The sequence below is a fragment of the Phlebotomus papatasi genome, chromosome 2 (genome assembly GCF_024763615.1).
Source record: "Phlebotomus papatasi isolate M1 chromosome 2, Ppap_2.1, whole genome shotgun sequence".
Classification (NCBI taxonomy): domain Eukaryota; kingdom Metazoa; phylum Arthropoda; class Insecta; order Diptera; family Psychodidae; genus Phlebotomus; species Phlebotomus papatasi.
Genome location: NC_077223.1, coordinates 82486267 through 82501238, shown reverse-complemented (window position 1 = coordinate 82501238; position 14972 = coordinate 82486267). Strand labels below are relative to the sequence as shown.

The following is a 14972-nucleotide window of genomic DNA, read 5'->3' as shown; positions in this document are numbered from 1 at the left end:
TTTTAAATCAACGGTCGATAAATTGTGGACTATAGAGCGATGGCCTATAGCGAGACTCTACTGTATGCGACACTGTGTTTCGTGTAGGGGAAAATGTAGTGTAGTGATAACATTGAATAAATTACAGTAGACTCTCGCAAATTCGGTTCTTTTAAGATCGGGCTACTTTTAAATTCGGGCAGCAGTTACATTTGAAAAAAGTTTTTGTCATTTTTCAGGTTTGATTATGACTATAAAATGAATCAAATATGCTCAAATTTGCCATGGTTTGTCTTAGTTTTGATGTGATTTTGCATTATTGAGGGGTTTTCATGCAGTTTACGTTATATATGAGTGTGTAAACTCAATATCTATATGCACATGAATAAAAAATCGTTGCATTTCAAAAAATTTGTCACCCGAATTTCTGTCTAATTCGGCTGACATTTCGGTCTTATATGCCCGAATTTGAGAGAGTCTACTGTACAACCCTAAAATAGGTGTTTTTATTTCTTTTTCGTGATTGATGTTACATGGCAATATCCAGTCCTTAATTCGGACCTCACTCAGATCTTGCCAATGAGGGCTAAAAAAGTGCCTAAAGCTGATGGGTGTTGATTAATGGCTCAAAGCTAGGCAGGCCTCTTACCTTATCCTTCAGACTCGGGCAGTGTAATAACGGTTAATTTGAATTTTGTAAACACCTTCACTTTGGTAACTTTCCAGTCTGCTTTGTGTTTGTTGTTTAGTCAAAATATCATCAATTTTTTGCGAAAAAGGAGATAAAATTTCAATAAAATAGCCATGGCTTTGGCTATGCAGAAGAGGAACAATGTTAGGCTTCCGCCGGAAGTGAACAGAGTGCTGTATATCAGGAATCTGCCGTATAAAATCACCTCAGACGAAATGTATGACATCTTCGGGAAGTACGGAGCAATAAGGCAAATCCGAGTGTGAGTATATTCCTGGGCAAATCCTTTAGGAAAATCCCAATAAATCTATCCCAAATTCTTCTTTTGCTTGCAGAGGGAATACCCCAGAAACCAGAGGGACGGCTTTTGTGGTGTTTGAGGACATTTTCGATGCTAAAAATGCCTGTGATCATCTTTCCGGATTTAACGTTTGCAATCGATATCTCGTGGTGCTCTACTATCAGTCCACGAAGGCTTTCAAGCGGGTGGACGTAGACAAGAAGCAGGAGGAACTGGACAAGATGAAGTCCAAGTATAACATCAATACAGACGAACTCAAGAAGTAGACAGAATTGTGGCCAGGAAGAATCATTTATTCATGTTCATTCATCATCAACTTTTCATCATTCATCATCCAATAAAAGACCAGAAAAAAGCCAAAAATTTTTTCTTTACTTTCCTTGTCCTACAATCATTCGGATGCTCTGGATGAGTTGATCCAATCCCGCTTGGTTCTCTTCGTTGTAGTAAGGAAGGGTCGTCTTCATGCGGTTGAACCAGTTGAAGGTCCTTGGCCACTTTTCCTCTTCCAGGGGAACAACACTAGCCACAGTGCTTAGGGTTGGGAGGATGGCAAAATCCGCAATGGTTATCTGAAAAAAAAGTCAATCAAAAAGTTCCAATCTATCAGGAAGGGATTCTTACGTGATTGCCCGCCATAAAATCCACTTCCTTGAGAAAAGTTTCCAAATAATTGAAGCATTCCTGGACATTCTTTCTGTGTTTACTGACCACATCCATTCTTCTCTCTCGGATTATTTCACCCTAGAAGGGAAAGTTTTATTAGAGATCTCAATGGGAAGGGCAAGAAGTCTCTAACTAACCATCATTTCACTGTCCCTGCGGAAGAAGAGGGTTGCGTTGAAGAAAAGGCGATTGAGGACTGTATACCTCAGAGCATCTTCCTTTGGGAACAAATTCGTTGATTTCCCATACTTCTCGCACAAGTACATGAGAATTACATGGCTGTCCGTCAATACGATATCCTGATCCTTCAGCACTGGGACAGTGTGAAGAGGATTCACCTGGAAAAATACAAGGAAAATTAATTTATTGCAACACTGCTGGTAATAATTTGAACTTTTCTGGCTAGAAAACCCGAGGAACTAATAAATTCCTGGGAGAACCCCCCAGTCATCCTTTTTAATATAGAGATCAAATGGTTTGAGATAAGTGAATATAATATTTTAGAGCCCTTAATTAATCTAAAAATGTCATCAAGAAAAAAAGAAATAAGAATAAGATAAGAAATTATTTCAAATTCGGTTTCATTCAAACCTGAACAGCGCTTCTTGTAATATTGTAGTAAATCAACACACTTATAATAAATGCAAGAAAACGTTGTAGATAAGGAGTTCCGCTTTGAGTGAAAACGGACTGAAAGAGTTTGATGCAGGGAGTTTCGTTTTCAAAGAAAATCTCGGGACCGAAAAAAGCCCGTGAATTTACTCCTATGACACAGAAAAATTGCATACTCACAGGAGAGGTCTTTCGAATAAATTACGAAAACGCCGTGATGTATGCAAAACATTTTCAGCCTATTTTCAGCGTCAACGATTCATATATGAAATGCATTTCAAATTTACCGCCCGAAAAATATTTGCATACATTTAGGAGCATTTTAAAAATTATTTTATAAATGAGCTCCAAATAATAGTTGGCAATTCATATCTAATTCTTTCAATGCCTGAGAATATTAGGCTTGAAAGATACTTATTTTTAAAATTATAAAAGATTTTAAATCTCAAAAATCCTATAACTGTGCATGAAAAATCTCAGCTTCATATCGATCTTCTGTCAAATTTGCCTATTTCGAGTTATTCGCTTATTATTCTCAGCGACCGATTTATAAAATCATTTTTGAAAAAAACCCTAAATGTAGAGTAAATGCCCTAATTCAAAACCATTTCCAGACGCTTTAACTTTGAGAGAAGATTCAACACATTTAGTTTATATTTTTTTCTGAAGAGAATTACATAAATTTGCTCCTTGACTCTTCTAGAATGCTACTGTTTAGTGAAAATACTTTAAATATAATTTGAAAACTTCTTAAATACAAGAAAAATACGCGAGCGTAAAATGTTTCTATTGGAAACAAATTAATCCAAATGGAGACAAGGGAAATTTTCTAATTGGAGACAAACAATGTATAAGTGAAACCGCGACAAAAGGCTTCCAAAACCTTGTTGAGTTGCTCTTGAGTGCAGGATTTATTCTTATTCCTGGTCTTTTCTCCTTTCCCATCTAAAACAATAAGAAAATCTCTCCAATAAAATAATATTTCCGGGGTTTCCTATTGAAACATTTGCAGACACTTCAGAAAACCCTTTTTGTTCACGAAATAGGGAATTATTTCATTTGAAAAATTCACGTACCGTTAACAATGAAGATTAGCACTGAATTTAACTAAAATTAGCCAGAAATATGACATAAATGTTAAACAAACGAATAAACAACAGTCAGAACAGTAATGTGCTAAAAAAACGTGTTCTTCATCAGAATAGCACCATTATATCGGACGCTGGAAACTACACAGGCTAACATCAGAACGCAATTATACTTCAAACGCAATCTCTCCAAAACCATGTTTATAGGGATTGCTCGAAAATGTGTCATTAGACTTTTTTCGGTAGGCGGACATTCGTCATAATACCAAAATATCGTTGAATCATTCCCAATATCGGTTTTTCAAGGTCAAAGGTTAAAAATGCTCTAGAAAGCATATTTTTCATCCGTATAATATCATGATTGGACTCCTTAGAAAGGTCTTGGATTTCCTGATAAGCTTGAACCAATTTCAATTGGTAATGAACCGGTTCAATACCTATAAATAATTAAGGATTATATTTTGGGAGATCTGTTGAGTGATTTATGAATCAGATGAAATCGGTTGTGAGTGCTAAAAAATCGTGTTCATTTTTCATTGGAATAGTAGGATTACTCCTGTGGTTGGTCACTAACCCAAAAACAAAAGTATTGTCGATGAATAAATTTATCTATTTGTCTAAAGCTCTAAAAAGCGTATGTATCAACTGAATAGAGTCGAGTATGGGTTAGTTGGAAAAGACTTGGATTCTTTGTGAACTCCAAACTGGTTCCAATCGATTGTGAACCGATTATTTTGTCTTATGTTATTTTGGACCAATTTTTGAATGATTTATAAATCGGTTCAAATTGGTTGTACAATTGTACACCTATAAACTTGAAAAGTCATCCTGTGAGCAAAAACCTTAAGCGATCTTCAGACTAGGGGTTTAATCCAGTTCCCGAAGGCCTCGAAATCTTAAATAGTAAGCAATTTTATTGCTGTTTGAGAGCCTAATTAAATTTTTCCAAAAAATTGTGGTCGATAACACTGTGCAACGATGATTTTGTCCCTGGGTTCTCATGCTATTTTTTCTATTGCTAGGGTCACATGATTTACGAAAATACTTACCATTTTGATTTCATTTGGATTTTGCGCCTGGAATCTAGGCAAAACCGTTTTTGCCGTTTTTTGATACTTGGGTGCCTATATCTCCGATTCTGCTAAACCGATTTATTTCTCACTATGGAATAATTTGTTCTCCTTTACATGCCCAATAAATCCTCTGAACAGATCAAGTTCGTACAACTGACACCAGGGGCGCTGTAGTCTCATGTCAGAAAACATGGAAAAATCGAACTTTTTAGCAACTTTGATCAAAAATATCTCGAAAACTAGGACTGTCCCTAACAATCTGTTTTATGGGTTTGATAGAGAATTTAATCAGCTACATTTTTGTCCATGTACAACTTTTCTCTCAGTTAGGCAGTACAAGCTTTTATTATATTATTTAATACTTAAATATCGATATTATGGTGATTTTATATGACATTTTAAATTTTTAAATTTTATTTTATTACTTGGAAACTTGTATAAAACTTTAACGTATATTATAAAAATTCCGGTGATCACCAGTGAGAATTTCTTCACCTCAAGACTAAAAACATCTTTTTAATCTTGCCCAGAGCTTTCGGTCCGGATATGGACCTTCTTCAGTGGTCGACTAAGACTATGTCCATATCCGTCCATATCCGGAAGGTCCATTTCCGGACCGAAAGCTCTGGGCAAGATTAAAAAGGCGTTTTTAGTCTTGAGGTGAAGAAATTCTCACTGGTGATCACCGGAATTTTTATAATCAACTCATCACACCAGTTCCATTATATATTACTTTAACGTATAGTTAAGTCAAGTCATATCATGTTCAATCATGTTTGTATGATCACCACTGAATTCTTATTTTTTGTACACCCTAATAATTCCATTTTGTATTTAAAATCTTGAAGACTCATTAGAGTTGAGAAAATTAAAAGAAGTTGACACTTTTATTGCCTTCTGCACTTGGACAAGTTAAAAGGGAGAAATTCAGAGAACCCATTAATGAATCACAAGGAAATGGTGATCTCATTATTTTTACTATTGAATCACAAAGATCTTGAGCAGTGGCTCGAAAGTTATATAAGATGTAAAAACACAATTTTGGATAGAATAAAGTGGACATCGAGAGAAGCAAGAAGTCTTCTTTATTTCTCAACATTCTGATTTCCCCGCTCGGAAATCATAATTGTATGTGATATACATAAAGTAACAATTACAAATTCAAAAACTAGTTTTAGATTTATTTCGATGAAAATCACGTAATTATGAGGTTAAAATTAAAATTGTAGGATTGTAGATAAATGTAGGAAAATTTTTTAAAGAATTATAAAAAAATGAATTTAGAAAAAGGATTTTTTGCAAAGTTTTCCATATGTAACTGGTATGTAAAAGGTAAAATAGATACTTATTGATTCTAAAACGTAAATTTAACAAGAAATATTCTTTGAAATATTTAAAATTTTGCAATATGCAGTTAATATGCCTTTTTTGAAATAGTCTTTTGAGATTGAAATAACACTGAAATCTTACTGAAGATATTGTTTGAGTTATTGCCTTGTATTATATCTAAACACATTTTATAATGCAATAAGTACAGTAAAGTCTCTCAAATCTGAATCTCTCAAATTCGAACGCCGTTTGGATTCAAAATGTCAATTGTTGGGTTATGTTAAAAAATTCGTGTTGTGGATGATTGAAAATCATATTTCTGTGCTGTTTTCTGAATATTTACTTACATTACGAGAGAATAAAATGGAAAGGAAGTTCGTCACCACGAAGATTTGTGAGAAATTCTGGGCATTTGATTCAAAGTGCAATTTAATCTCACGTAAATTCCGTTAGTTTTGAAAATATCGTTCGAATTTGGGAGGTGAGAAATGTCAAAAATACCCCCCAATCGTTCGAATTTGAGAGACTCTACTGTATTAATAAAGTCCTACAATTGTAAGAAAAGTGAAAATAATACTCTGGGTTATCTAAACTTGAAAAGAAAAGTCAAAATGTGCGAAATAGTTAAGTTTCTCTTTAGTTGGCTGAGTGCTCGTTTTTCGTTTGAACCAGAATATCGAGGTTAAAAAACAATCTGAGAGAAAAGTTGTACATGGACAAAAATGTAGCTGATTAAATTCTCTATCAAACCCATAAAACAGATTGTTAGGGACAGTCCTAGTTTTCGAGATATTTTTGATCAAAGTTGCTAAAAAGTTCGATTTTCCTATGTTTTCTGACATATTTGAGACTACAGCGCCCCTGGTGTCAGTTGTACGAACTTGATCTGTTCAGAGGATTTATCGGACATGTAAAGGAGAACAAATTATTCCATAGTGAGAAATAAATCGGTTCAGCAGAATCGGAGATATAGGCATCCAAGTATCAAAAAACGGCAAAAACGGTTTTGCCTAGATTTCAGGCGCAAAATCCAAATGAAATCAAAATGATAAGTATTTTCGTAAATCATTTGACTCTAGCAATAGAAAAAATAGCATGAGAACCCAGGGACAAAAAAAAGTTCAAAATTGTTGCACAGTGTAAGAAATTAGAGCAATTAAGCCATATAGCTAAGCCTTAGGTCTGAAGCCGACGGTATTACGTAATCTTCGAATTCGTAGATTTATGCTTTTCCACATGATTTGGATAACAAATTCCGAAATAAATTTACAATTCAAACTTGCTCAACCTTTTAAAATTTAATTAAAAATTCATATATGTACATACAGTAGCTCGCTATAGGCCATCGCTCTATAGTCCACAATTTATCGACCGTTGATTTCAAAACACTGATTTTAAGTTAGGTTATGTTTTTTAGTATGCGAAATCCATAATTATTTTAATATTTTTGGCAAACTTTATTAAGTAGTTGTGATAATTGTGATCCACAATGAAGAGAGCAAGGACAAGTACCACAATCGCAAAGAAAGTGGAAGCCGTCGAGCAATTTCAATACTAAAAATTGTTGATAATTTTAAAAAATTACATGGACTATAGTGCGACCCAAGTGTCAAATTTGAAACCAAATATGGACTATAGCGAGACTCTACTGTACAATATTGTAAACCGAATCTATCCTGAACTTTGTAATTTTTGCACTGTTTCAGATGGGCAAAAGAAAAAGAGAACTTCTTTATGGTCTACTTTCCATCTGAAACAGTGAAGAAATCTCTAACTAAGTTCAGGATAGGATTTCGTTCACTATTACCTTATTTTAAATCCCTGAACGTACAATCATCTACACTGAGAAAAAAAACATGGTGCGATTAACTTTTTTTCCTCATAATTTTAACACTTTTTAGGTGTAAAAATATATTAACTTTTTTTAATGTTAAATTTACACTTTTTTAAGGGTAAAATTAACATGAAAAAGGGTAACTTTTACCCCCAATACACTTAAAAAGGGTAATATTTACACCGATTTCGGATAAATACTGCAGGGTAAAATTAACATTTCCGGAATGTTATTTTAACTTTTTCGGATTTCTCTCAGTGTACAATAAGCCGATCTAGGTTTATCATTTATCACTGATTTCACTGAATTGTTAATTTTGCGAAAATTGATTGAAATGTAAAATTTACCTTGAGGTAGTCCTCATGGCGATTTTCTCCCTTCAAAAGGTTGACAGTTCGTCTCTCCACATCCAGATTTAGCTCACGGATGAGCAGAAAGATGCTTCTAACTGGCGGACTGATGCAATCACAGAAAAGAACCGGCCTCATCGTTGCTCCTCAATCGACTGAATTCTTTGGACAAATTCCTCGTCTGTTTCACTTGCCTTCCAGATCTCTATCTTACCGGCGATTTTCCGAGCTCTTCTTTTTATTATTCGTCTGAATTTTAGGAGCTTTAAATTTTATCTGTTGTTTATTCTAGCCTCTGGATCTATTCAGACTTACCTGCTCTAAATTCAAGCTTGAGATCTCAGCCACAATTGACTTTCAAATACTTCTCTATCTCCTCCGGGGTCTCTCTGCATCTTATCTGCGAACTCTAACCGCAAGATATCGATATCACAAAATGCAAAAAACGTTGCAGGGATGAGTAAAAGATTCTGCGTTTTAGTGTCATGAATTTTCTTCAAAATTTATTTCATCTACTCTTTTTAATTAAATTATTTTAGACATTAATAAAATATTACACTAACATTAACTATTTTGTTGAATTAACTAAAGTTAACATATTTTTCTTGCATTTTCTCTGTAATCTTTAATATCGCTTTTGTATTTTTTTTTAAATTGTTTTATGTACATTTTAGTTTTCCTTTCTGGACTTTTCATCATTCATTTTGTTTCTTTTTTTTTAGTTACAATAAAAAATATGTGAATATTTTGCATTAAACTTTTGTTGCTCTAAAAAAATTTGCGCGTGAAAAAATCTTTCTCATTTTAACATATTTACATGGTAAAATTTTGTTTTCTTTTTTTTTAAATAATTTTTCCACCTCTCTCATAAAATAATTAACAAATCTCTTCCCACTTAAATATTATTAATTACAAAAAAAAAGATTTTGCATTATAAAATTTTTCTTAAACACCAAAAAAAAAAGTATTAATTTCAATTCCTATAAATTGTTAAAGATTTTGTTTTTGTTTGTTTCATTATCAAAAAGAAAAGATCTTCAAGGCCATTTCGTAGTATAAAAAAGAGAAAAAAAATCAAAGAGAATCAGTTAAAAAATTTGCATCATTCAACGATGCTTTTCACTGATTTTCCGTCGTAATTTTTTTGAAAAAAAAAGAAAATTATATTTTTCTGTGAAAAAATCGCCTAAATATCCTGCGAATGTTTTTTTTCTCTCCTCCCTTCCCATCGAGAATCCAGAGCTGCATCTCTTTAGCACATTTTTTTTCCTCCTCAACACTTTGTCACAAAAATCTTGCCTCCAAGACAGCAAAAAAAATGAATGCAGCAAAATAATATAACACCAAAATGAAATATTAGATGGATGCAATTGATTTATGCATGTTGGCTTTCTCTATGGCACATTCCAGAGCTGCCTGAATATCACTGTAAACCGGAATTCCTTGCCTCTTTGCAAGATCGATTAAGTAGTCACGGCCTCTGTTGTAATCTTTGATAGCCGCGGGAGTCAGCTGATGATGAGACAACAACAAAAAAAAAAGAAAAATATATTTTTTTTACTCTTTCAAAAAGGAATGCACTTTATAAATGGCAATTTATTGCAATGCCTAAGAATCCCAAGTTCAATTTCAACAGAGAAAAGGTCAAAATTAAGTCATAATTTATTAAAGAGATGAAATTCAGAGAATTTTACAGAAAAGTGCAGCAAATATTGACGCAGATAAGTTTTGCTCGCCTCTAAATAAGCCACGCCTACAATTTTTTTAGGTCACGCCCCTTGCGAGAAGATTAATAAAATTAATCCCTTTAATTTTATCAATCTATGAATTTTAGCACAATCACTTGATCTATGTCGTATTCTGAAAAGGCCTTGGACATCAGCTACACAGTAAAAAAAATTAACACTATTATAGTGTGTAATCTTTCACACCACTATTATAGTGTTAAATTTGGAAAAAGTGTTTAATTTAAAATTGTTTAATTTAAAGTTGTTGAATTTCGAGATGTTGAATTTGGAATTGTTGAAGTTAAAAATTGTTGAATTTTTATGTGTAAACTCAGAAATGGTTGAATTCTGTTTATTGTTGAATTTTCGTATCATTTCGAAGATTTTAATTTTTTTGCCTTTTTAGGCATTTTTATTGCTTTTTCCTGTACTTGGAATCCCCCCCCCCCCTAATGCGAAATGATTACATTTGATGCTCGGATCTTCACGATATACTTAATATGCATATAAATATTTTATGTTCTATATGACTTTTGCCCAATGAAAAGCATCTCGACTGAAGTATACGTCTTAATAGGAAATTCAACAATTTTTACACAACTTATATTTAAAAATTCAACAACTTTGGTTGAAATACACAAGGCTTCACACTATAATAGTGTTAAAAATTATGATCAAACTATAATAGTGTTAATTTTTGATCATCTGACAAAAATACCATAAAGTTGTGTTTTTTTTACACTATAATAATGTGAAAAACTGTAATCATACTATAATAGTGGTAATTTTTAGAACGTGTCAAACAGTTTTAAATCACGAAACATTGTTGTTATGATTATAACAGTGAGAAATCGGATAAGATTTTTGTTTTGACAGTTATTCAAAATAGCGGACAGAAACGTTAAATCAAGATGGCAACCATACCGTTTTGTAGATCTCGGTCATTTTATTTCAAATTCCCCAAAAATTGGATAATTTTTAGCCAAATACTTCTATAATAAAGCCTTAGAAAGACCATAATATGCAATTTTATAATATAAATCTTGCGTTCTTAGGAAGATAATAGTGAAAAAAGGTATTTTAATAAAAATAATCAACAAAATCGATGTGGATTATTCAAGCCAGATAAATTTAGAATAGATTTGGGCAATTTACTACTCTGAAATCGATTTTGGAATTGCACCTTCAGATAACTTTTTCACGGAGCTGTTTTTTGACAAAATACCTACATATATTAGCATTTCATTGACTATTACTGAAACTACAAGAATCCTTCTGAGGATCATTGTACCTTACTTGGTACTTAACATATCCCTATATACAGTAGACTCTCTCTCAATCATACCTATGGGGCAAAATGTTATCTAAATGATCGACAGATTTTGGCATCAAAATCATTGTAAATTCCACAAAAAGCGCTCAAAAATAAAGAATCACGATAAAACAAGAGGAACTACAGTGAATTTGAACAAATTTGCTTTAAAATCAAACGTTAAAATTGTCTAGGAAATTTTGCGAACGATTGAAAAAGAGCCGATTGAGTGAGAGTCTACTGTATTTTGATAAGGTAGACCGGATCGGCGACGGTATTCAAATATATTGTAAATATCATGAAAATCAAATCAGGAATAAGAACAAATCCTGCACTCAGGACCAGGAGCAACTCTCAACAAGGTTTTGGAAGCCTTTCGTCGCGGTTTCAGTTACACTGTTTGTCTCCAATTAGAAACTTTCCCTTGTCTCCATTTGGATTAATATGTTTCCAATTGAAGCATTTTACGCTCGCGTATTTTTCTTGTATTTAAGAAGTTTTCAAATTATATTTAAAGAATTTTCACTAAATAGTAACATTCTAGAAGAGTTAAGGAGCAAATTTATGTAATTCTCTTCAGAAAAAATATGAACTTAATGTGTTGAATCTCCTGTCAAAGTTAAAGCGTCTGGAAATAGTTTTGAATTATGACATTTACCCTAACTGGTGCCCTAATTAAAAAGTAGCCCAATCTTAAAAGAGCTGAATTAGCTAGGTCTACTGTATCTTCTAATAAATATTTTGCATAAGAGAATTGATAAAAAGCAGTGAATAATTTGCCAACCAAAACCGTAAAAGGTCTTACGAATTTACTTTAATTTTTTGTGACGCATAAAATTGTCAATTTTCCATCTTCTTCTACTTCGCCTCCTGAATTTCTTACAAGCTGAATATAGAAGATTTACGGATTTTCTTCTTTAAAAAACTATCCTATTCACCATTTTTCTTCCGGATATGAATTTTGTTTCATGTGTCTTTAGTACAGGCCTGAGCTAAAAGAAAAGCCGAAGTGAATTTGGTGGTGCCTGTTGGCATTCTTCGAAATGCCGCGAAAATTCACTTAAAGAAAATGAGAGGTTTTTTAATGTGAAAATTTGTTAAATTTCTTAGATTTAAGTCATTTTCACAAGAAAATCCTTTAAATAATTTAGTTGAATACAGTTATTTGGGTTAATTGTGAATAATTGTCGATATTACAACAAAAACATTGGGATAAAATTTTGAGTTGGAAGACTCACATTCTTTTGAGCTGTTCCAAAATTCAGGATAAGTTTGAGAAAAACCCTTTTGTACAACACTATTTTGGTTAATAAGGAATGCAAAAGTACATATTACAAGAATGGACACGACTTGTTAATAAGGATAAAATAGAGAAGAAAATATTTTGTCGCATTTCAGTGATTTTTTGCAACCGCAGCGCCGCCAGACGTTTGTCAAGTGAGTTATTTGTGTCTCTATCTCTCTCTCACACAGTTGAATTGCGCGCAACTTAAGAACTTTCCATTTGAAGTGATATTTGCATTTAATTTCTTTGTATTTCTGCAAGATTCAAGTAAAAGGATGTGTAGTGAACAGCTATCCGTCTTCCGACAGAGATATCAAGAAGACAATTTCTTTCTATAAGAGTTTTTATGTCTGTTATGTGTTTTTTGCGCAAAAATATTTATCATGACACCGTGAATGAGCAGAATTAGTGTTACCAGTATGGCTATCTGTAATTTACATTAAAATTATCAAAACACAATATTTCCGATATTACACGACTTTTCACGAGCACAGGTCTGCTTTAGTAATCCTTTCTCATATAGTCTTCTTTCCCGAAGTATACGCTTAAGGCAAAAATTTTCGCTATGGCAACGGTATCAATGATTAATATTTTAAAAGGTATGGAATTTGTAAAGTATGTCAATTTCACCGGAGATCTTTGAAAACTTTCAGCGATCATCCTTTTTTTAATTTTATTTTTAAGTGTCAGCCTGCACCTTTTCCATAACGCACATTGCACAGTAAATATTTCTGACCACAAATCAATTAATCACAAATTGACTTGTCTGTCCGGTCAAGTGGAAATTTGCTGTGACTTTTAGTTGGTAACCTTTGTTCACCTGAACATTTGTCTATATGTAAATTATTTTATTGCTTAATTTATGAGTCTTGTTTGAATTTTAATGATTTTGCATCACTCATCTTTCCATCGCACTTTTGCTACAAAACTCCAAAGAATTTCTGCCTGAAAAGGTGTGTGTAGGTGGGACTTTTCATGATTCGCTCATTGCAGAGAGAGAATCTTGGAATGTCCCGGATATTTGATTGAAATAAATATTTTGTATTGACTTACCCTTTCATTCCCAATAATACTGTCCAGCAGCATTTGAACACAGAGTACAACATCGTATCCCAGACCGATGTAGTGAGCTGCCAGGGTCATTGGAGCCAGAGAGCGCGTCTCATTGGTGATGACAAATAGAAGGACACGGCTGGAATCCAGGAGTGTTGGATTGAAAAGGGGTTCATTGATTAAATGCCTCACTGGTTCATCATCCCCATTCAATTCCTCCACTGCCGTCTCATCCTTCCGGAGATTGTTGTACTTGATTCTCTTGACTTCCGAATCGAATCCTCTAACTTCCTCCGGCAGATGATACGTCATTCCTCGTGCTTTTAGCACAGGAATCGCCCAATCTTCCCTCCATCTCGACCGTCTCATGCAACTTCCACCCAAAAATATATCCCTCATGTCACTGCTAGAGTCCGAACTGCTGCTCTCACTCGATGCTGCATCGTCCGAAAACACAGAATCATTATCCTCCTCATCCTCCGGACGCCTCTCTGGCGGTCGACTCGGAAACTGAGGTACAGCTGACGATGACGAATCCCTCCCAATTAACGAAGATCCTGACGATTCCTGTGGCAGAGGCGACGATGTCCCACTGTCTCTCTTCCTCTGACTCTCCCTTGAAACACTCGGTGAGGATTTGAACCTCAATGTATACAGAGGCTCCCCCTTTTTTCCCCCTTCACCAACATCACACTCCTCGCCACTTCCGCTCATCACCAACGACGATGCCTCGCGGTTCTTATGAATCCATTCTGCAACATAAAACAGGCAGAAACCAACGAGAAAATTAGCGCTTTTTCTTCTCTTCTCTCTCTCTCTCTCAAAAGCACTTTAAAATTTAGAAATAGAAAAAAATTCTAAGAAAAAAAAACTTAATCTCCACAAATATTGTAAAATTAACATGGATGGAAGTTTTTGGCAAATGACAAAAATAAAAGAAGAAAAAAAATAATAAATTGATACATAACGTTTTACAATTTGTTTTTGTGCCTGGATGAGAAGAGACACGCAGAGAGGGATTAGAAGATTAGTCAGACTAAGCATGATCATGGAGAGATTTATACAGGTGATGATGGACAAGAAAAGAAACCTGATGACAGATGGTGGTCAGATAATTTTGCTCATTAATCATCCGTTAAAAAAAAGTCCAAATAAACCGGTAATTTTTGAATGGAGAAGAGGTTAAGTTGCTAAGTGACGTCATTTAGGAGATTTCCTAACCTAACTTCCCGTTTTTTAATTTAAAAGGAAATTTTATTTGAAAAGTTTAGCATTTAAAACTTTATTTTTTAAACACTTCTGCACACGAACGTTTATTTCATGTTGAAGTTTTATCTACCTTTGAAACATTCGTACCACTATTTAGAATGTAACCTCACTTTATATTGCTTCCATAACCCTCATTAACTAGTTTTTTTTAAGATTAAAACGTCGTAGGGTCAGAATCCGTAATTGTTGTATTTGAATTAAAATAATAAAAAATAATAATGGAAATGGATAATATTTAAAGAATTCATTCAATTCGAAGCTTAATAACTTTTTTGAGGTTATGTTTAGCCCAGCAATACCTCAAAATGCTAAATAAGGAAATTAGTCCCCCAATGATAAAAAAAACTTGAGACAAAACATGCATTCAAACGAGAAAACCTAACATTTGGATATTTAAAATATG

General features: G+C 33.6%; 3 protein-coding genes across 5 annotated transcripts in view; 1 reads left to right on the top strand and 2 right to left on the bottom strand.

The window, feature by feature from the left end:
• Positions 1 to 677: 677 nt before the first annotated feature.
• LOC129804688 (splicing factor 3B subunit 6) lies at positions 678 to 1334 on the top strand. The gene is made up of 2 exons (XM_055852229.1): positions 678 to 932; positions 1006 to 1334. Exons 1-2 carry the CDS (start codon positions 784 to 786, stop codon positions 1235 to 1237), a joined length of 381 nt encoding a protein of 126 aa, XP_055708204.1. The 5' UTR covers positions 678 to 783; the 3' UTR covers positions 1238 to 1334.
• On the bottom strand, positions 1244 to 8341 carry LOC129804683 (glutathione S-transferase E14-like). 2 transcript variants are annotated; one of them, XM_055852221.1, is made up of 5 exons: positions 8239 to 8341; positions 7921 to 8172; positions 1775 to 1975; positions 1596 to 1715; positions 1244 to 1543 (listed from the first exon to the last, which is right to left on the bottom strand). In XM_055852221.1, exons 2-5 carry the CDS (start codon positions 8059 to 8061, stop codon positions 1343 to 1345), a joined length of 663 nt encoding a protein of 220 aa, XP_055708196.1. In that variant the 5' UTR covers positions 8062 to 8172; positions 8239 to 8341; the 3' UTR covers positions 1244 to 1342. The 2 variants fall into 2 exon arrangements, with proteins under 2 accessions (XP_055708196.1, XP_055708197.1); XM_055852222.1 differs by having other exon boundaries at positions 7921 to 8341.
• Positions 8342 to 8398: 57 nt separating this feature from the next.
• The window catches only part of LOC129804669 (uncharacterized), a 61929-nt gene continuing 55355 nt past the window's right edge, over positions 8399 to 14972 (bottom strand). For both annotated transcript variants that reach the window (XM_055852197.1, XM_055852198.1), the window contains 2 exons: positions 13301 to 14052; positions 8399 to 9435 (listed from right to left, as the gene is read on the bottom strand). In XM_055852197.1, coding sequence (XP_055708172.1) covers positions 9280 to 9435; positions 13301 to 14052 — 908 coding nt within the window. In that variant the 3' untranslated portion in view covers positions 8399 to 9279. The remainder of the gene's footprint in view (positions 9436 to 13300; positions 14053 to 14972) is intronic.